Source organism: Pan troglodytes, chromosome 20 (assembly GCF_028858775.2).
Source record: "Pan troglodytes isolate AG18354 chromosome 20, NHGRI_mPanTro3-v2.0_pri, whole genome shotgun sequence".
NCBI classification, from domain to species: domain Eukaryota; kingdom Metazoa; phylum Chordata; class Mammalia; order Primates; family Hominidae; genus Pan; species Pan troglodytes.
Genome location: NC_072418.2, coordinates 43,120,639 through 43,144,017, shown reverse-complemented (window position 1 = coordinate 43,144,017; position 23,379 = coordinate 43,120,639). Strand labels below are relative to the sequence as shown.

At 40.3% G+C, this 23,379-nt stretch overlaps 1 protein-coding gene across 13 annotated transcripts; it reads left to right on the top strand.

Moving 5' to 3' along the window:
• Positions 1–276: 276 nt before the first annotated feature.
• Positions 277–22,887, top strand: ZNF780B (zinc finger protein 780B). Of its 13 annotated transcripts, none has more exons than XM_063801674.1 (6): positions 286–328; positions 941–1,101; positions 6,178–6,231; positions 7,744–7,870; positions 9,065–9,163; positions 19,913–22,887. In XM_063801674.1, exons 3-6 carry the CDS (start codon positions 6,223–6,225, stop codon positions 22,096–22,098), a joined length of 2,421 nt encoding a protein of 806 aa, XP_063657744.1. In that variant the 5' UTR covers positions 286–328; positions 941–1,101; positions 6,178–6,222; the 3' UTR covers positions 22,099–22,887. The 13 variants fall into 13 exon arrangements, with proteins under 13 accessions (XP_063657753.1, XP_063657749.1, XP_063657745.1 ...); XM_063801677.1 differs by having other exon boundaries at positions 309–416; positions 9,068–9,163; XM_063801680.1 differs by lacking the exon at positions 286–328 and adding an exon at positions 331–416 and having other exon boundaries at positions 1,033–1,101; positions 9,068–9,163.
• The last annotated feature ends 492 nt before the right edge of the window (positions 22,888–23,379 follow it).

Below are 23,379 nucleotides of genomic sequence, written 5' to 3'. Positions count from 1 at the left end.
AAATTCTTCTTTAAAAGTTCTGCTCATTTGCATTCTTCTGCATGGAGAGAAAAGGTAATTTACCCTGACGCACCGAAAACGGCAACGCTCCTCTCAGATGGGGATTCTCGCCCGTGGCCGCAACCTCTGCACCCCACAGTCTGGAACTCCCACAAATCCATTAGGCTCGGGTCCCTTAGGAGCCCCCAATGTATGCTGGGATCAACCTGAACAGACCATAGACCAAGACTTCTGAGGTTCTTTCTGCTCAGGACTGTATTTCCCAGAGGCCACCGCACCGGAATTAGCGGTTCCACTTCCTGTCTCCCGGGGTTGACGACCTAGCTGGGTAAGGTCTTCACGTCCTAGGAAGAAATCGGTGGCTGCGGGAGGTCTTCGTGGACTGGGACTCGAACCTGACCGACCCGGCAGTGCGGGTGGGCGAGAGCGAGGCGCTCAGAGGAGGAACCCGGGGCGCAGACGGAATCTGCCAGATCCTTAGGCGTGCGTGTGCGCGGGCATCAAAGGATGGGGATTGTGCGATCTTGAGTGACGGAGGGGACTGTGTGAGTGTGTGCGTGAGGCCCTGTGCACAGGACCGGGACGGCGTGTGGACGCAGTGCGTTTTGCTGGGGCTGTGTGAGTGTCACTGTGCCGGTGGTACTAGGCTCCTGCTGCTTCCTCCGTCTTTCCCCTTCAAAGCTGCAGAGGCTGCAGCAGAGGAATGAAAATGTCCCCAGTAGGGAGGTTAGATATTGAACCGAGAATGAAGCTTTGCACAAGAAGGCGCAGATCTGGACTCGGGGTGGGAATATGAGAGCTGGAAGTGCCTCTTGAGGGTCCCCCAGGAGGGCAGCTACATGTTGAGAACCCAGCGTCCCTCAGAGATCTGTCCCCAGGAACCAGCTTCGAACTCAGACCGATTCCTCCTCCTTTTATTTCCTTCTCATTTCGTACGAAGTGAGGGAAGTTGTGGCCATGGAGGGTGCTTTCAAACTTAGTCTGCGCTCCAAGAAAAGCCTGGAGTCTCACGCTTGCCGTATCCTTCTCCAGTCGTATTATTATCCAAAAGAAGGACCGGGAGGAGGATGAGAGCGTTATTGTTGCACACTTAAGTCAAGGGTGAGTTTGTGCTTTGTATTTGTTCAAGAAATGCGTTTTTGATTTTAGAATATAGAGGTTCCTGTAAATTTTTAGTGAATTTCAGGAGAATATGCAAATTGATTCTTGCCCCCTCCCATTGTGCCGCCTCCCAGCGAGCCGTTCCCCGCCCCGCCCGCTCCCCACCTTGCCATTTAATATTCACAGAGCCATTTGGCAAATCGTTCACACCTTCCCGTACGCTCTCTTCTTCTAAGCTGGTATAAAAATAGTCCTCCAGAGGTTTATATTAAAGCTTTATTTTAGACTCTGCTTTGAAAAGAAGATTAGTTTGTGGAATCACACGCCAGGTATCTGACTGTCTTTACAGGCCTCCTTTTCCAAGTAGGGAAGAATGGAGATGGTTGGGTGATTTCCATTCGTCTGTGAGGCTTTCAGGAATCGGAAAGTGATTGCACAGAAATTGGTATCAACCAGAGTCAGGATTTTTCGGGAGAGTCCATGAGATGATAATTGTAATACTTGCCAGATCTCTGTGAGATTCGGCAGTTCCGGTTGCATTTTGGGCTATTTGTGTGAACTGGGAGAGGCAGTACGCTGTTGCGGTTAAGAATAGGGGAGTGGATCCAGAGTATCTGGGTTGGAATGTTTGTTCTGTCCGTTTCTGGTCTTCTCAGGCTTGTAATGAACATTAGAATGAATTAATACTCTAAAACCTCTTAGAGCAGTGCTAGGCATATACTAATAAATGTTTAATGTTTTAGCTTTTGTTTTCGTGTGGTCATTTTAGGTCATTTCCCTTGACTTTCTATAGGACAGGAGCATTGGGAATATGTGATTCATTGTGATTGCTGCTTGCATAGTAAGAAAATGAGTGAGTTGCTCAAATGATCTAGGACAGAAGTTCTTTTTAAATTGACAGATAAAATTGTATGTATTTATCGTGTGCAACATGAAGTTTTATAGTATATGTACATTGTGGAATGACTAAATCTAGCTAATTAGCAATGCATTACCTCACATAGTTATTATTTTTGTGGTGAGAACACTTAATATCCACTCTCTTAGCATTTTTCAAGACTACAGAATAGTTATTAATAGTAGATACGTTATTAATAGTAGATACGTTGTTGTGTAATAGATTTCTTGAGCTTATTTCTCTTATCTTCCTGAAATTTTATATCCTTTGACCAGCATTTCCCCAGCCAACACCATCTTCCCTCCCTCACCCACATTACCCCCGACCTGTAAACACCATTCTCTTCTCTAATTCTATGATATCAAGTTTTTTCTTTTTTTGAGAGAGAGTGTCTCGCTCTGTTGCCCAGGCTGGAGTGCAGTGGCGTGATCTCGGTTCACTGCAACCTCTGCCTCCCAGGTTCAAGTAATTCTCCTGCCCCAGCCTTCCGAGTAGCTGGGACTACAGGTGCATGCCACCACACCCAGCTTATTTTTGTATTTTTAGTAGAGACAGGGTTTTGCCATGTTGGCCAGGGTGGTCTCGAACTCTGGACCTTAGGTGATCCGCCTGCCTCGGCCTTCGCCTCCGCTTTCGAAAGTGCTGGGATTACAAGTGTGAGCCACCGTACCTGGCCTATATGAACATTTTTTAGATTCCACTGATGAGTGAGATCATCTGTCTTTCTGTGCCTGGCTTACTTAATATGAATTTCTCCAGGTTCATCCATGTCGTTGCGAATGACAGCATTTCCCTTTTTTTATGGCTAGTTTTCCATTGTGTATATATACCTGCATATATACCACATATTCTTTATCCATTCATTGATAGACAGTTAGATTGATTCCATATCTTGGCTATTGTGAATAGTGCTGTAATAAACATGGGTGTGCAGGTGTCTCTTTGATATACAGATTTCATTTCCTTTGGATAAATACCCAGTAGTAGATTGCTGGATCATATGGTAGTTCTATTTCTAATTTTTTGAGGAACCTCCATACTGTTTTCCATAATGTCTGTGTCACTTTACATTCTCACCAACAGTGTGCAATGGTTCACATTTCTCTACATTCTCACCAACATTTGTTAACTTATGTCTTTTCAATAGCCACCCCAACACATATGAGGTGATATCTTATTGTAGGTTTAATTTTCATTTCCCTGATGATTAGTGATGTTGAGTATTTTTTCATATACTGTAGCCATTTATATGTCGTCTTTTGAGATGTGTTTATCAGGTCCTTTGCCCATTTTTTAATTGGGTTGTTTTCTTGCTGTTGAGTTCCTCACACATTTTGGATATTAACCCCTTATCAGATACATGATTGCAAATATTTTCTCTCATTCTGTAGGTAGTCTCTTCACTTTGCTGTGCAGAAGCTTTTTTAGCTTGATGTAATTTCATTTGTCTATGTTTGCTTTTGTTGCCTGTGCTTTTGAAGTCATTTCCAGAAAAAAAAAATTATTGCCCAGATCAATGTCATGAAGCTTTCCCCGTACGTTTTTTTCTATTTGTTTCATAGTTTGGGATCTTACATTTAAATCTTTAATCCATTTAGAGTTGATTTTTGTATAATGGTTTGAGAAAAGTGTCTAATTTCATTCTTCTGTGTATGACTCCCCAGTTTTCACAACAGTATGTATTGAAGAGACTGTCTTTTCCTTATTGTATGTTCTTGGCACCTGTCTCAAAAATCAGTTGGTTGTAAACATATGGATTTATTCTGGGGCTTTCTATTCTGTTCCATTTGTCTAGGTGTCTGTTTTTATGTCAGTATCATGCTGTTTTGGTTACTATAGCTTTGTAGTATATATTGAAGTCAGGTAGTTTGATGCCTCCAACTTTGTTCTTTTTGCTCCAGACTGCTTTGGCTATTTGGGTCTTTTGTGGTTCTACACACATTTTAGGATTTTTTTTTTCTATTTTTGTCAAGAATGTAGGACTGAAATTCTTAATCTGAGTTCCTGTAACTCCACGTATGGTCTTGGGGACCACAGAGCTCTTGAAATAATGTATTGAAGTACTATGGAAATTTATCAATGTGGGTTTTAGAGGGAGAAATAGTATATGATTTCATAAGACTATCAAAACTGTGTGTGACCCATGAGGTTTGGATCCATTGATCTAGATAGAACATTGATTCTCAGCGGGGGTGATGTTTAAAAACTTTTGGTTGTCACACTGTGGGGGAGGTGCTACTTAGATCTAGTGGATAGAGGTCAGGGATACTGCTGAACATTGTACCGTGCACAGGATAACCCTCCCTATAGCCCCAACAAAGGATTATACAGCACAATATGTCATTAGTGCCTAGGGTGAAAAACCTTAGTCTAGAATCAAAAGATTGTGATACCTGGAATGACACTGTAAATGATCTTATATAAATCAAGTGTCCTGTAATATGGAAATCACTAAGCAAATTATACTAGACTCAAGTGATAGAGTATTATGCAGCTAATAAAATGATGTCTATAAAGAATTATGAAAAGAAAAATATTTGATATACCATTAAGCAGTATTCATGCTATGAACAATGATACTCAAGAAAATGTTACATGTATATGAATCCCATATACTAAGATAGGGTTTTTGTAAGGCATTCTGTAGGAATTGTATCCAAAATGGTATTTTAATGAGTTATTTGGTGAAGAAGGGAACCAAGCATGGTGATGTATATTCCACAGATTTTCTCATGTAGTTTCCAGATGCCACTTATCTGCATTGTGTTCATTCAGAGAAGAGTCTTGATAATGAAAATGTCTAATTATATTGGTGAGATACAGCTGAAGGATGTTAGAACTAGCTGATGTTATTTGTTATAGTCACATTAATCTTTTTTGTTGATCCTCATGACAGGCACAGTTTTTTGTTTTTTATGATTAAAAGTACTCACTCTCTGATAACTCTGTTTTATTTTTATTTTTGAATTCCGATGTAGAAATATGACCATCATTAATGCATACAAGAAATTGGTTAGAGACTTGTAGACAATTTTTTTTAGAAATTGTACTAACATACATAGAAAAACATAGACATCTTAGTGTTGGTCAAGAATTGGGAAATAACGGAAACAAATTTATTACATGAAAACAAGAGCTCAGTAGAGTTTCCTTTTTTGTCCCCAAGTTGAAAGGAAGATGTCTAAATAAAAGGTGTCTTTCATCTAATTTGGAGAACAATTTCCTCGCAAGAAAAAAAAATGTGTATGTACATTTAAATATGTACATATATAGATACATACACATGTGTATATGTGTGTGTGTGTGTGTGTGTGTGTGTGTGAATATAATTATATATTCTAAGTTAAATGCCTGGGCATAGTCACAATTATGACATACTCTTTAGCAAAAAGAAGAAAATTGGGGCTACAATACAGAGATAAGCACTGTTAGCCTGCATATACCTGTCTAAATTTTTGTATTGAGGTCTATTAGTCTTTTGCTTAATATTTCTATATACATATATTTTACAAATGTAATCTTATTGTTTATCCTGCTTTGTAACCTGATTTTTCTGTTAATCATATGTCTGGAACAATTAATGATTACTTCGTATTCTATTACATGGCTATTCTGAACTGTACTTAACCAGCTGGCTTTTGGTGAACTCAGAATGCTGAACACTGCCCATGCAATTCTGTCTATATCCTTTCCAATTCTCATGCCTTGCCCCACTGCACCCAATCCTGAGTTCACAAAGAGGTTCTGGATTGGATGATGCAAGCCCTTCTCAGCTCTGAAAGGTGGACTAGGGGAGGAGGATTGCTTACAGCAGGATCAGAGGCCCAGTCCTAGGCCAAGATAGGTATCCCAAGAGTGGAGGGCTGGCTGGAAGCCCTCCTGCTGGAGTTTCTTTGGAGCAACTTCAAGGCAGAAATGCCTGTGCTCGGCATTCATGCTTCCGCCGCAGGTTCCCTGGGATGTAGGCGAGAGCTTGGTTTCATCCACACTCCACCTGTTCACTGCCAGTTTATTTGTGAGAGTGTGTGTAGGGAAAAAGGGAGTGACGGGAGAAGCGTGGAAGTGTGCGTGTGAGCAGGAGTAGTTGAGAAATAGGAATGGAGGATAAAATATTTATTCGTTCTAGTGCTTTCGGACACAGCTTGACTTACGGCCTTTTTGTTGTTGTTGTTTTCCAGGGGAGAAGCCCGAGGAAGATTGACCAATTTTGTAATTCTAGAAACATGGTCCATGTAAGTTGGTGTTTCTGTCTTCTTGAAATATGGTGACTTTCAGGTTAGGTTAGGTGACTGTTATTATTAAACCTGAACCTTCTTACGTAAGGATCCACAATTTTTTTTTTTTTTTTTTTTTGAGACGGAGTCTGTCACCCAGGCTGGAATGCAGTGGTGCGATCTTGGCTCATTGCAACTTCTGCCTCCCAGGTTCAAGCAATTCTCCTGCCTCAGCCTCCCGAGTAGCTGGGACTACAGGCACCCAACAGCACGCCTGGCTAATTTTTTGTATTTTTGGTAGAGATGGGATTTCACCATATTAGCCAGGATGGTCTCGATCTTCTGACCTCATGATCCCCCTGCCTTGGCCTCCCACAGTGCTGGGATTACAGGCGTGAGCCACTGTGCCTGGCCAGGATCCACGATCTTACACCCCACTTTGTCCCATTACAGTGAAGTTTGGTGACCAAAAAATAAAAGTCAGTGCTCTTCCTATTCGTACCTCTGTTTTCCCACTGGCTTTGATGTTTTCTTTGAGCAGGTTATTCAGTCTGTGCTTAACTCAGTCCTTGGTCAGAAAGAATGTTGGAACAGTGGAGGAGTTGGTCCCCACAGGGAAACATGGTCTTGTGGGTTTGATAAGTTACAGATGATTGTCGCATTTGACCACACTTGGGAACACCTTGAAACTCCTCCACAGACTGGAGCTTTCTAGGTAGCTAAGGTAGAATTCCATAGTGAGTGGCCTCAGTCTGCAAGCGTGACAAGGTGTTCTGCTTTATGAGGCTTTTAGGAAAGTGATCAGTGAGGACAGTGGGCAGTAACAGAGATTATTCAGGGCATGAGTGGTAGGTGATTACAGATTCTCTGAATTTGGGAAAACCTTAGAGACTCTGACCATCTTAAATGTATAAATAGAAAAATATGACTAAATCTAATATGTCAGTTATTTTGAATTTTACGCAGCTTATAAAAATCATTTGTCATGACAAGAAAAAATACTTTTGCTATCATCTGATACCACAGTGAGCTTGAGGATTAACGGCATTCCTCAATTGTATGCTGCCACCTTTTTTTTTTTTTTTTTTTTTTTGAGATAGGGTCTCACTCTGTAGCCCAGGCTGGAGTGCAGTAGTGCCATCACACTTCGCTGCAGCATTGAACTCCCAGGCTCAAGCAATACTCCCACCTCAGCTTCCCAAGTAGCTGGGACTGCAGGCACATGCCACCACGACAGTTCTTTCTTTCTTTCTTTTTTTTTTTTTTCCAGGGAGTGCATCTCGTTATGTTGCCCAGGCTGTTTGCCAACTCCTGGGCTCAAGCAGTCCTTCCACCTTGGTCTCCCAAAGTGCTGGTATAACAGGCATGAGCCACCACACCAGGCCAGCAGCAGGATTCTTGAAGAATGTGTAGGCACTCTGCAATTTTCCATATTGCTCCTTTATTGCAGTTTAATCCTTCACTTCCTCTCCTTTCGTCTTGAAACAACTTTCTTCAATTTCACCATAATCCATGTGTTTGTGGTTTCAGGGATCAGTGACATTCAGGGATGTGGCCATTGACTTCTCTCAGGAGGAGTGGGAGTGCCTGCAGCCTGATCAGAGGACCTTGTACAGGGATGTGATGTTGGAGAACTACAGCCACCTGATCTCACTGGGTAAGGTCATTGGTCCCAGTTATTTTTGTATCTGTTCTCTGGAATATCAGCTTTCTTCATCATGAGTTTCAGGGCTGTCTTTTAAGAGGTAGTTGGATTCCTTCTTCTTATTCCCAAAGGAATGGATTGAGATTTGTTGGGTTGAAAACAGGCACCTCCCTGGAGCCTCTGCATCTTGCCTACTGCACCAGGGCCTCCTCCATTATGCTGGTCATCTCTGTAATCCCCTCTCTCTCTTCATGACCATGGGGCTGAATTTGAAATCTTGTATATTCGTTGAATGATATTGTTCAAGAACCAGGTTTCATATTATGTTTGATCTCAGAATTACTGTAGATTTTCTTTGTTTGTTTTTGTTTTTCTGGCCCACCTGTAAGGAGAAGAGTGTGTTGAGTTTTTCTATTAAAAGAGCCTCTATGATTGCTTGAACCTGGGAGGTCAAGGCTGCAGAGAGCCGTGGTCATGCCACTGTACTTCAGCCTGGGCAACAGAGCAAGACACTGTCTCAAAAAAACAAAACAAAACACAGCCTCAATGATTTACATATACTGATTGGGTTGACAGAACTTATTTAGCACTAAGTCAGTATATTCCATTTCCTTCAACAAACATTCCGTTACTTGTTTTCTAGTTGAAAGTTTCAGGCCATGAAGTGTATGCTTTTCTGTTGGGTGAAAATTCTTAAAATGAGCTGTAAATGTCTAAGGATGCAAAATAAATAATGACAATAAACATAATAATTTTTAACTTTGTGCTACTACGTATCAGTGAGAGTTAGAAGTATTTTACATATATTACCTTATTTAATATTAGTATCAATCCTATAAAACAGGCATTATTATATTTCTGTTTTAGAGTTGGGAAAACTGAAGGACAGAGAGTTCAAGTGACTTACTTAATGTCAAAGTACTAGTGGGTGGCAGAGACAGGATTTCAACCAGGTAATCTGGCTTGAAGTTTCCTGCTGTTAACCACTAAATTATACCTCCTCTTGAGGGATAAGTTTCTATTATGAGTTTAAATGAAAGTGCTTTTTTTTTTTAAACATAGTTGATCCCTTACTCAATCCTCTCTTATCTGGAGTCTCTTCTCAATATTGTTTTGGCTTGTAATTTATTATAAGTTTAACTAGGTCTCAGGGTTTTAAAAAAATTTTTATATTAAAAAAATTCTACATGTGTTATTTCTTTTAAGCAGGAAGTTCCATTTCTAAGCCAGATGTGATTACATTACTAGAGCAAGAGAAAGAGCCCTGGATTGTTGTAAGTAAAGAAACAAGCAGATGGTATCCAGGTAAGTGAGAGTAAAGCAGGCAGGGGGAAGCCATCATTGTCCCGGACAGCCCATGTGCTCAGAGAGGAGTCACACCCCTGAGATGTGGTTTGGAAAACTTTCTTCAATAACCCAAGGTCCCCCATTGGACAAAAATGCCCAAGACCTGGGAAGGAAATAAGATCACTCTAGGAGCTGTCCCCAAGGAACTTCATCATTTACTAATCACCTAATTTCTGTTATTTTCTTCCTCTTTTAATGAAGTGAGCTTCCTCTTTCTTTCCCAGCGTAAACTTTAAACAGTTTTTAAAATTATTTTTTAAGAGGCAGCATCTTGCTATGTTGCCCCGGCTGATCTTGAACTCTTGGCCTCAAGTAGTCTTCCTGCCTCAACCTCCTAAGTAGCTGAAATGACAGGCATGAGCCAATGCTTCTGGCCCCCAGTGTAAACTTTTAACACGTATTTTGGATCCAGCTACTTTCCAACTCTGCTTTTGCATTTAGATTTCTACATGTGTTTTCACTAAGAAATGTATTCATGTTCAGTAAATATGTATAGAGTGCGCATTCCTAGAAGGCATATGCTTGGCTCTGGTCAATACTGTAATGTACAGGTAATGAACAAGACTGAGAAAGTCACTGCTGTCATGGACTTTACCAGCAGTTGGTGAGACATGCCTCAAACAAGTAAGCAAATGAATAGATAAGGAATACCAAATAATCATGCTATAGAGACAAGGAAATAGGAGTGATGGGGTGAGAATGGCAGCACTTGGGTGCTTAGGGTACCTGTCTGGAAGTGGGCTTGCTTGCATAGAGATGTGAAGTAAGTGTTCAAGTACTCCAGTCAGACTGAGCAGGAAACACAAAGGTGGAGTAAGTAATGGAACAGCGGGAAGAAAGGTCTGAGAGTTACGTCGGAGTCGTATCATACAGGGTTTTGACTGTCGTTGTGAGGAATGTGGGAAGTTCTTCAAGAGTTATTTATTCATTTTTAATTGATACCCAATATTTGTACATATTTATGGGATACATGTTATGTTTTGTTCCATGCATAGAATGTGTAATGAACAAGTGTCAGGGTATTTGAGGTATCCATCAGATCCACCAGAGGAGGGTTTATCATTTCTTTCTGATAGGAACATTTCAAGTCTTCTAGCTATTTTGAAATATACAATACATTGTTGTTAATTAGAGTCACTCTACTCTGCTTATGAATATTAGAAGTCATTCCTCATATTTAACTGTATGTTTGTAACATTAACCAACTCCTCTTCATCCCCCACCCCTCACCCACACACCCTTCCCAGCCTCTGGTTTCTATCATTCTATTCTCTACCTCTGTGAGATCTTTTTTTAGCCTCCAGATATGAATGAGAACATATGATATTTGTCTTTCTTTTTTTTGAGTTGGAGTCTCATTCTTGTCGCCCAGGCTGGAGTGCAGTGGTGCAATCTTGGCCCACTGCAACCTCCACCTCCTGGGTTCAAGCAATTCTCCTGCCTCAGCCTCTAGAGTAACTGGGATTACAGGTGCCTGCCACCACGCCTGGCTAATTTTTGTATTTTTAATAGAGACGGGGTTTCACCACATTGGCCAGGCTGGTCTCAAATTCCTGACCTCAGGTGATTCACCCACCTCGGCTTCCCAAAGTGCTGGGATTACAGGTGTGAGCCACTGCGCCCAGTCTGATATTTGTCTTTCTGACCTCCGATTCCCTCCATGTTGCTGCAAATGACATGATTTCATTTTTTAAATGCCTGAATAGTATTCCATGTGTATATATCACATTTTCTTTATCTGTTTGTCTGTTGGGGGACACTTAGGTTGATTCCATACCTTTGGTATTTTGAATAATGCTACAATAATCATACAAGTGCAGGTATCATTTTGATATACTGATTTATCTTCCTTTGGATTAATACCCAGTAGTGGGATTGTTGGATCATATGGTAGTTCTATTTTCAGGTTTTTGAGAAATCTGCATGCTGTTTTCCATAGTGATTGTACTAATTTATATCCCACCAACAGTATATAAGAGTTCCCTTTTTCCCTCATCCTCTCAGGTATGTTTAAACCCAATGTTTCTTTGTTAATTTTCTCTCTAGATGATCTAATTCTGAGAGTGGCACATTGACGTCCCCAGTGATTATTGTACTGCAGTATCTCTCTCCCTTTTGCTCTAATAATATTTGCCTTATATATCTGGGTGTTCTGGTGTTGGTGTTATATGTTTAGAATTGTTATATCCTCTTGCTGAATTGATCCCTTTATCATTATATGATGACCTTCTTTGTCTCTTTTTGCTGTTTTTTACTTAAAATCTGTTTTTTTCTGATATAAATGTAGCTATTTCTACTCACTTTTGGTTTCCATTTGTATGGAATATCTTTTCCTGTTCTTTTACTTTCAATCCATATGTGTCTTTACCAGTGAGAAGAGTTTCTTGTAGGCAGCTTATAGTTGGATCATGTTTTTTCATCCATTCAGCCCGTCTGTATCTTTTAAATGAAGTTTAATCCATTGACGTTCAATGTGATTACTGATATGTGAGGGCTGATTCTTATCATTTTATTAATTGATTTCTAGTTATTTTGTTTATCCTTTGTTCCTTTCTCTTTTATTTTTTATCATTGTGGTTTGGTTGTTTTCTTTAGGGGTAACATTTGAGTCCTTTGTCCTTATTTGTATGTTGCTGTGTCAGTAGGTTTTATACTTTTGTGTGTTTTCACACTGGTAGATATTGTCCTTTCACTTCTAGGTGTAGGACTCTTGAACATATCTTGTAGGGTTGGTCCAGTGGTGATGAATTCCATCACCTTTTGCTGTCTTGGAAAGACTATTTCTTTTTCATTTTTGTAGAATACTTTGCTGAGGATAGTGTCCTTGACTGGTGATTTTTTTCTTTCAACACTGAAGGTATAATCACATTCTCTCTCATTTCTCTCTGTTGAGAAATCTGCTGTTAGGCTGATGAGAGTTTCCTTGTAAGTGACTAGATGCTTTTCTCTTGCTGTTTTTAGTATTCTCTTTTGTCTTTGACTTTTATATTTTGACCATAATATGCCATGGAGAAGACCTTTTTGTATTGTATCTATTTGGGTATCTCTGAGCTTCCTGTATCAAGATGTCTGCATCTCTTACTAGAGTTGGAAAGTTTCCTGCTATTATTTCATTAAATAGATTTTCTATCCTTTATGTTTTCTCTTTGTCTCTAGGACCTCAAAAATTCAAATCTTTTGTTGTTTTATGATATCCCATATGTTACAGAGGCTTTATTTATTCATTCAGATGTTCTGAGGAAAACATTTATCCTAAGGCTTAAAAGATGAGTTAGAGGGGTGGAACTAAGATGGCCGAATAGGAACAGCTCCGGTGTACAGCTCCCAGCATGAGCGATGCAGAAGACGGGTGATTTCTGCATTTCCATCTGAGGTACCGGGTTCATCTCACTAGGGAGTGCCAGACAGTGCGTGCAGGACAGTGGGTGCAGCGCACTGTGCGCAAGCCAAAGCAGGGCGAGGCATTACCTCACTCGGGAAGTGCAAGGGGTCAGGGAGTTCCCTTTCCTAGTCAAAGAAAGGGGTGACAGACGGCACCTGGAAAATTGGGTCACTCCCACTCTAATATTGTGCTTTTCCAATGGGCTTAAAAAACGGCACACCAGGAGATTATATCCCGCACCTGGCTTGGAGGGTCCTATGCCCACAGAGTCTCGCTGATTGCTAGCACAACTGTCTTGAGATCAAACTGCAAGGCGGCAGTGAGGCTGGAGGAGGGGCGCCTGCCATTGCCCAGGCTTGATTAGGTAAACAAAGCAGCCGGGAAGCTCAAACTGGGTGGAGCCCACCACAGCTCAAGGAGGCCTGCCTGCCTCTGTAGGCTCCACCTCTGGGGGCAGGGCAAAAAGACAGCAGTAACCTCTGCAGACTTAAATGTCCCTGTCTGACAGCTTTGAAGAGAGGAGTGGTTCTCCCAGCACGCAGCTGGAGATCTGAGAACGGGCAGACTGCCTCCTCAAGTGGGTCCCTGACCCCTGAGCAGCCTAACTGGGAGGCAACCCCCAGTAGGGGCAGACTGACACCTCACACGGCCGGGTACTCCTCTGAGACAAAACTTCCAGAGGAACGATCAGGCAGCAGCATTTGCGGGTCACCAATATCCACTGTTCTACAGCCACCGCTGTTCTGCAGCCACCGCTGCTGATACCCAAGCAAACAGGGTCTGGAGTGGACCTCTAGCAAACTCCAACAGACCTGCAGCTGAGGGTCCTGTCTGTTAGAAGGAAAACTAACAAACAGAAAGGACATCCACACCAAAAACCCATCTGTACGTCACCATCATCAAAGACCAAAAGTAGATAAAACCACAAAGATGGGGAAAAAACAGAGCAGAAAAACTGGAAACTCTAAAAAGCAGAGCGCCTCTCCTCCTCCAAAGGAATGCAGCTCCTCAGCAGCAATGGAACAAAGCTGGACAGAGAATGACTTTGACAAGTTGAGAGAAGAAGTCTTCAGACGATCAAACTACTCCGAGCTACAGGAGGAAATTCAAACCAAAGGCAAAAAAGTTAAAAACTATGAAAAAAAATTAGACGAATGGATAACTAGAATAACCAATGCAGAGAAGTCCTTAAAGGAGCTGATGGAGCTGAAAGCCAAGGCTCGAGAACTACATGAAGAATGCAGAAGCCTCAGGAGCTGATGCGATCAACTGGAAGAAAGGGTATCAGTGATGGAAGACAAAATGAATGAAATGAAGTGAGAAGGGAAGTTTAGAGAAAAAAGAATAAAAAGAAATGAACAAAGCCTCCAAGAAATATGGGACTATGTGAAAAGACCAAATCTACGTCTGATTGGTGTACCTGAAAGTGACGGAGAGAATGGAACCAAGTTGGAAAACACTCTGCAGGATATTATCCAGGAGAACTTCCCCAATCCAGCAAGGCAGGCCACATTCAGATTCAGGAAATACAGAGAATGCCACAAAGATACTCCTCGAGAAGAGCAACTCCAAGACACATAATTGTCAGATTCACCAAAGTTGAAATGAAGGAAAAAACTTTAAGGGCAGCCAGAGAGAAAGGTCGGGTTACCCACAAAGGGAAGCCCATCAAACTAACAGCGGATCTCTTGGCAGAAACTCTACAAGCCAGAAGAGAGTGGGGGCCAATATTCAACATTCTTAAAAGAATTTTCAACCCAGAATTTCATTCCAGCCAAACTAAGCTTCATAAGTGAAGGAGAAATAAAATCCTTTATAGACAAGCAAATGCTGAGGGATTTTGTCGCCACCAGGCCTGCCCTAAAAGAGCTCCTGAAGGAAGCACTAAACATGGAAAGGAACAACCGGTGCCAGCAACTGCAAAAACATGCCAAAATGTAAAGACCATCAAGGCTAGGAAGAAACTGCATCAAGCAATGAGCAAAATAACCAGCTAACATCATAATTACAGGACCAAATTCACACATAACAATATTAACTTTAAATGTAAATGGGCTAAATTCTCCAATTAAAAGACACAGACTGGCAAATTGGATAAAGAGTCAAGACCCATCAGTGTGCTGTATTCAGGAAACCCACCTCACATGCAGAGACACACATAGGCTCAAAATAAAGGGATGGAGGAAGATCTACCAAGCAAATGGAAAACAAAAAAAGGCAGGGGTTGCAATCCTAGTCTCTGATAAAACAGACTTTAAACCAACAAAGATCAAAAGAGACAAAGAAGGCCATTACATAATGGTAAAGGGATCAATTCAACAAGAAGCGCTAACTATCCTAAATATATATGCGCCCAATACAGGAGCACCCAGATTCATAAAGCAAGTCCTTAGTGACCTACAAAGAGACTTAGACTGCCACACAATAATAATGGGAGACTTTAACACCCCACTGTCAACATCAGGCAGATCAACGAGACAGAAAGTTAACAAGGATACCCAGAAATTGAACTCAGCTCTGCACCAAGCAGACCTAATAGATATCTACAGAACTCTCCACCCCAAATCAACAGAATATACATTCTTTTCAGCACCACACCACACCTATTCCAAAATTGACCACATAGTTGGAAGTAAAGCACTCCTCAGCAAATGTAAAAGAACAGAAATTATAACAAACTGTCTCTCAGACCACAGGGCAATCAAACTAGAACTCAGGATTAAGAAACTCACTCAAAACCACTCAACTACATGGAAACTGAACAACCTGCTCCTGAGTGACTACTGGGTACATAACGAAATGAAGGCAGAAATAAAGATGTTCTTTGAAACCAACGAGAACAAAGACACAACATACCAGAATCTCTGGGACACATTCAAAGCAGTATGTAGAGGGAAATTTATGGCACTAAATGCTCACAAGAGAAAGCAGGAAAGATCCAAAATTGACACCCTAACATCACAATTAACTAGAAAAGCAAGAGCAAGCACATTCAAAAGCTAGCAGAAGGCAAGAAATAACTAAAATCAGAGCAGAACTGAAGGAAATAGAGACACAAAAAACCCTTCAAAAAATTAATGAATCCAGGAGCTGGTCTTTTGAAAAGATCAACAAAATTGAAAGACTGCTAGCAAGACTAATAAAGAAGAAAAGAGAGAAGAATCAAATAGATGCAATAAAAAATGATAAAGGGGATATCACCACCAATCCCACAGAAATACAAACTACCATCAGAGAATACTACAAACACCTCTACACAAATAAACTAGAAAATCTAGAAGAAATGGATAAATTCCTCGACACATACACCCTCCCAAGACTAAACCAGGAAGAAGTTGAATCTCTGAATAGACCAATAACAGGCTCTGAAATTGTGGCAATAATCAATAGCTTACCAACCAAAAAAGGTCCAGGACCAGGTGGATTCACAGCCGAATTCTACCAGAGGTAAAAGGAGGAGCTGGTACCATTCCTTCTGAAACTATTCCAATGAATAGAAAAAGAGGGAATCCTCCCTAACTCATTTTATGAGGCCAGCATCATCCTGATACCAAAGCTGGGCAGAGACACAACGAAAAAAGAGAATTTTAGACGAATATCCTTCATGAACATTGATGCAAAAATCCTCAATAAAATACTGGCAAACCGAATCCAGCAGCACATCAAAAAGCTTATCCACCATGATCAAGTGGGCTTCATCCCTGGGATGCAAGGCTGGTTCAACATACGCAAATCAATAAATGTAATCCAGCATATAAACAGAACCAAAGACAAAAACCACATGATTATCTCAATAGATGCAGAAAAAGCCTTTGACAAAATTCAACAAAATTCATGCTAAAAACTCTCAATAAATTAGGTATTGATGGGACGTATCTCAAAATAATGAGAGCTATCTATGACAAACCCACAGCCAATATCATATTGAATGGGCAAAAACTGGAAGCATTCCCTTTGAAAACTGGCACAAGACAGGGATGCCCTCTCTCACCACTCCTGTTCAACATAGTGTTGGAAGTTCTGGCCAGGGCAATTAGGCAGGAGAAGGAAATAAAGGGTATTCAATTAGGAAAAGAGGAAGTCAAATTGTCCCTGTTTGCAGATGACATGATTGTATATCTAGAAAACCCCATTGTCTCAGCCCAAAATCTCCTTAAGCTGATAAGCAACTTCAGCAAAGTTTCAGGATACAAAATCAATGTACAAAAATCACAAGCATTCTTATACACCAATAACAGACAAACAGAGAGCCAAATCATGAGTGAACTCCCATTCACAATTGCTTCAAAGAGAATAAAATACCTAGGAATCCAACTTACAAGGGATGTGAAGGACCTCTTCAAGGAGAACTACAAACCACTGCTCAAGGAAATAAAAGAGGATACGAACAAATGGAAGAACATTCCATGCTCATGGGTAGAAAGAATCAATATCATGAAAATGGCCATACTGCCCAAGGTAACTTATAGATTCAATGCCATCCCCATCAAGATACCAATGACTTTCTTCACAGAATTGGAAAAAACTACTTTAAAGTTCATATGGAACGAAAAAAGAGCCCGCATCACCAAGTCAATCCTAAGCCAAAAGAACAAAGCCGGAGGCATCACACTACCTGACTTCAAACTATACTACAAGGCTACAGTAACCAAAACAGCATGGTACTGGTACCAAAACAGAGATATAGATCAATGGAACAGAACAGAGCCCTCAGAAATAATGCTGCCTATCTACAACTATCTGATCTTTGACAAACCTGACAAAAACAAGCAATGGGGAAAGGATTCCCTATTTAATAAATGGTGCTGGGAAAACTGGCTAGCCATATGTAGAAAGCTGAAACTGGATCCCTTCCTTACACCTTATACAAAAATTAATTCAAGATGGATTAAAGACTTACATGTTAGACCTAAAACCATTAAAACCCTAGAAGAAAACCTGGGCAATACCATTCAGGACATAGGCATGGGCAAGGACTTCATGTCTAAAACACCAAAAGCAATGGCAACAAAAGCCAAAATTGACCAATGGGATCTAATTAAACTAAAGAGCTTCTGCACAGCAAAAGAAACTACCATCAGAGTGAACAGGCAACCTACAAAATGGGAGAAAATTTTCACAACCTACTCATCTGACAAAGGGCTAATATCCAGAATCTACAATGAACTCAAACAAATTTACAAGAAAAAAACAACCCCATCAAAAAGTGGGCGAAGGATGTGAACAGACACTTCTCAAAAGAAGACATTTATGCAGCCAAAAAACACATGAAAAAATGCTCACCATCAATGGCCATCAGAGAAATGCAAATCAAAACCACAATGAGATACCATCTCACACCAGTTAGAATGGCAATCATTAAAAAGTCAGGAAACAACAGGAGCTGGAGAGGATGTGGAGAAATAGGAACACTTTTACACTGTCGGTGGGACTGTAAACTAGTTCAACCATTGTGGAAGTCAGTGTGGCGATTCCTCAGGGATCTAGAAGTAGAAATACCATTTGACCCAGCCATCCCATTACTGTATATACCTAAAGGATTATAAATCATGCTGCTATAAAGACACATGCACACGTATGTTTATTGCGGCACTATTCACAATAGCAAAGTCTTGGAACCAACCCAAATGTCCAACAATGATAGACTGGATTAAGAAAATGTGGCACATATACACCATGGAATACTATGCAGCCATAAAAAATGATGAGTTCATGTCCTTTGTAGGGACATGGATGAAACTGGAAACCATCATTCTCAGCAAACTATCACAAGGACAAAAAACCAAACACCACATGTTCTGACTCATAGGTGGGAATTGAACAATGAGAACACATGGACACAGGAAGGGGAACATCACACTCCAGGGAATGTTGTGGGGTGGGGGGAGGTGGGGAGGGATAGCATTAGGAGATATACCTAATGCTAAATGACGAGTTAATGGGTGCAGCACACCAACATGGCACATGTATACATATGTAACAAACCTGCACATTGTGCACATGTACCCTAAATTTTAAAGTATAATAATAAAAAAATTAAAAATATATATATATAAACAGAAAAAAAAAAAAGAAGGTTGGATGTTTGTTACAAAGAGCAAAGCCAGAGGATTCTTGGAAGATGAAGCAGTCTAAGCAAGCAAGAAGATAAGAGAAAGGTTATATCATGTTCTGGTTGCTAAAAGGAGGGAGTGGTTAGAGATCAGCCACAAAGGAGGACAGTGCCGTGATAGGAAGTTTTGTTCTCTGTGTTAAGGTTTTTGGATTTTGTGTTAAGACTAAAGATAAACCATTCAAAACCAGTTTTAAGTATGATCTGTAAACTTTGATCTGAATCAGAATCATCTGGTAGAGATATTAAAAATACAGCTTTGGCTGGGTGTGATGGCTCCCACTGGTGATCACAGCATGTTGGGAGATCAAGGCAGGAGGATTGCTTGATGCCAGGAGTTCAAGACCAGCTTGGGTAACATGGTGGGACACCATCTCTACAAAGTGAAAATAAAAATAAAGTAAAAATTAGCCAGACTTTGGACTGCAGGAAGACTAAAGAAAAAGAAATTGTCCACACTTAGTGGCATGTGCCTGTAGCTGTAGCCACTTGGGAGGCTTAGGCAGGAGGATTGCTTGAGCCTGGGAGTTTGAGGCTGCAGTGAGCTGTGATCATGCCATTGCACTATAGCCTATGCAACAGACAGAGACCCTGTCTCTTAAAAAAAAAAAAAAAAAATAGAGGCCAGGCGCAATGGCTCACACCTGTAATCCCAGCACTTTGGGAGGCCAGGGTGGGTGGATCACCTGATGTTAGACATTCCAGACCAGCCTGGCCAACATTGTGAAACCTTGTCTCTACTAAAAATACCAAAATTAGCCAGGCACGGTGGCAGACGTTTGTAATCCCAGCTACTCTGGAGGCTGAGGCTGAGGCCAGAGAATCACTTGAACCCAGGAGGTAGAGGTTGCAGTGAGCTGAGATTGTGCCATTGCACTGCAGCCTGGGCGACAAGAGTGAAACTCCATCTTAAAAAAAAAAAAAAAAAAGCTTTTTTCACTAAAAATTCTGATTCGGTACATCTGAGTTGCTTGAATATCAATATATTTAATCTTACCAAATGGTTTTGATTCACACCTAAATCTGACAAAGTTAACCTGTTCCCTTATGCACACCACCATCTTACATAAATTCATTATTGGCACCCTTTTCCTTTTTCAGATCCCTTCCCTGAAAGTATTATATTTTATACTTAGGCCATTTGTTTAATGGATTTTGTATGCATGTATGTTATAGGAAAATAAAATAGGTTTGCCTTCTTCATTTCTTTCAGATTTGGAGTCAAAATATGGACCTGAGAAAATATCTCCAGAAAATGATATTTTTGAAATAAATTTACCCAAACATGTTATAAAGCAAATAAGTAAAACACTTGGCCTCAAGGCCTTTTATTTTAGAAATGACTCAGAATATAGAAGTAGATTTGAGGGACGACAGGGACATCAAGAAGGATATATCAACCAGAAGATCATCAGCTATGAAGAAATGCCTGCTTATACTCATGCTTCTCCTATTCATAATACACATAAACCATATGAATGTAAGGAATGTGGGAAATACTTTAGTTGTGGTTCAAATCTTATTCAGCATCAGAGTATTCATACTGGAGAGAAACCCTATAAATGCAAAGAATGTGGGAAAGCCTTTCAACTTCACATACAACTTACTCGACATCAGAAATTTCATACTGGTGAGAAAACTTTTGAATGTAAGGAATGTGGAAAAGCCTTTAATATTCCCACCCAGCTTAATCGCCATAAGAACATTCACACAGTTAAGAAACTGTTTGAATGTAAGGAATGTGGGAAGTCTTTTAATCGTAGCTCAAACCTTACTCAGCATCAAAGTATTCATGCTGGTGTAAAACCATATCAATGTAAGGAGTGTGGGAAAGCCTTTAATCGTGGTTCAAATCTTATTCAGCATCAAAAAATTCATTCCAATGAGAAACCCTTTGTATGTAGGGAATGTGAGATGGCCTTTCGATATCATTACCAACTCATTGAACATTGCCGAATTCATACTGGCAAGAAACCCTTTGAATGTAAAGAATGCAGAAAGGCCTTTACTCTTCTGACAAAGCTTGTTCGACATCAGAAGATTCATATGAGTGAGAAGCCCTTTGAATGCAGGGAATGCGGGAAGGCCTTTAGTCTTCTCAATCAGCTTAATCGCCATAAGAATATTCACACAGGTGAAAAACCATTTGAATGTAAAGAATGTGGGAAGTCCTTTAATCGTAGTTCAAACCTTATTCAACACCAGAGTATTCATGCTGGTGTAAAACCATATCAATGTAAGGAGTGTGGGAAAGGCTTTAATCGTGGCGCAAATCTTATTCAGCATCAAAAAATTCATTCCAATGAGAAACCGTTTGTATGTAGGGAATGTGAGATGGCCTTTCGATATCATTACCAACTTATTCAACATTGCCAAATTCATACTGGTGGGAAACCCTTTGAATGTAAAGAATGTGGAAAGGCCTTTAGTCTTCTGACACAGCTTGCTCGACATAAGAACATTCATACTGGTGAGAAACCATTTGAATGTAAAGACTGTGGGAAGGCCTTCAATCGTGGCTCGAACCTTGTTCAACATCAGAGTATTCACACTGGTGAGAAGCCCTATGAATGTAAGGAGTGTGGGAAGGCTTTTAGACTTCACCTACAACTTTCTCAACATGAGAAAACTCATACAGGTGAGAAACCCTTTGAATGTAAGGAATGTGGGGAATTCTTTCGTCGTGGTTCAAATCTTAATCAACATCGAAGTATTCATACCGGAAAGAAACCCTTTGAATGTAAGGAATGTGGCAAGGCCTTCAGTCTTCACACCCAGCTTAATCGCCATAAGAACATTCACACAGGTGAGAAGCCATTTAAATGTAAAGAATGTGGGAAGTCCTTTAATCGTGTCTCAAACCTTGTTCAACATCAGAGTATTCATGCTGGTGTAAAACCATATGAATGTAAGGAGTGTGGGAAAGGCTTTAGTCGTGGTTCAAACCTTATTCAGCATCAGAAAATTCATTCCAGTGCGAAACCCTTTGTATGTAAGGAGTGTAGGAAGACCTTTAGATATCATTACCAGCTTACTGAACATTACCGAATTCATACTGGTGAGAAACCCTTTGAATGTAAAGAATGCGGAAAGGCCTTTGGTCTTCTGACACAGCTTGCTCAACATCAGATCATTCATACTGGTGAGAAGCCATTTAAATGTAAGGAGTGTGGGAAGGCCTTTAATCGTGGCTCAAACCTTGTTCAACCTCAGAGTATTCATACTGGTGAGAAACCCTATGAATGTAAGGAGTGTGGGAAGGCTTTTAGACTTCACCTACAACTTTCTCTGCATCAAAAACTTGTACAGGTGAGAAACCCTTTGAATGTAAGAAATGTGGGACAGCCTTCAGACATCAGTAGCAACTTACTGAACATCAGAAAATTCATACTTGGGTGAAAACCTTTGAATGTAAGGAATGTGGGAAGGCCTTTCAATATCATTACCAATTTCATGGACATTATCGATTTCATATTCTTGAGAACCCTTATTAATTTCAAGGATGTGGGAAATGCTTTACCAGTGGTAGAAACCTTAGAGTACATCAGAGAATTCATACTGGTGAGAAACCATATCAATGTGAAGAATGTGGGAAAGCCTTTAGTCATAGTTCAAACCTGTTAAACATGTTAAAATTCATACTGATGAGAAACCCTATGAATGTAAGGAATGTGAAAAGGCCTTTAGCAGTAATTATGATCTTACTGTACATCTGAGAATCCATACTGCTGAGAAACCCTGTGAGTGTAAAGAATGTGGAAAACTTTTGGATTTAGCTTAGTCTTTACTGCACATCAAAGAATTCATACTGGTATGAACCGTATGAATGTAAAGAATGTGGAAAGACCTTTACTTGTAGCTCGAGCCTTGTTCAACATGTTAAAATTCATACTGGTGAGCAACCCTGTGAATGTAAAGGATGTGGGAAGACCTTTAGACTTAGTTCAGTCCTTTCTGCACATCACAGAATTCATACTGGCATGAAACCCTGTGAATGTAAAGAATGTGAGCAAACCCTTACTGTGAATGATCTGCTTACGCAACATCAGAAAATTCATTATAGTTAGAAGTTTTATTAATATAAGGAGTGTAGACAAGCCTTCACTGTGTATGAAAAATTTACTCAACACCAGAGAATTCATATTGATGAGAAATCCTGTGAACATAAAAGAATGTGTGAAGAACTTTCATCGTGGCCTGGGATTTGCTCAACATCAGAGTATTCATACTGCTGAGAACTCCTTTGAGTGTAAGGAATGTGGGATATTTTATAGCCACACTAAATGCCTTAGAGTTCAGAGAAGATAATTTTGGTGAGAAAGTTACTGATGTGAGGAAGGTAGAGTAGCTGCCATGTTCACAGTTTACTGCCCGTGAAATATTTTACTGGATACAGGCATACCTTGCTTAATTGTGCATTGCAGTTACTGCATTTTATACACACTGAAGGTTTGCAGCAACCTTGCAGTGAATAAGTCTATCAGCACCATTTTCCAAACAGCATATGCACATTTCATGTCTTTGTGTCACACTTTGCTAGTTTTCATAATATTTCAAACTTTTTCATGTTAAATCTGTTATGGTGATCTGTGACCAGTGTTTTTTGATTACTAGTGTAATTGTTTGGGGATACCACAAATCCTGCCCATAAAAGATGGTGAACCTAGTTGATAATTGTTG

Coding starts and splice junctions, on each gene's coding strand:
- ZNF780B (XM_063801675.1), top strand. Junction 7,871..9,064: donor CAGCCACCTGATCTCACTGG/GTAAGGTCATTG, acceptor ATTTCTTTTAAG/CAGGAAGTTCCATTTCTAAG. Junction 9,164..19,912: donor AACAAGCAGATGGTATCCAG/GTAAGTGAGAGT, acceptor CATTTCTTTCAG/ATTTGGAGTCAAAATATGGA.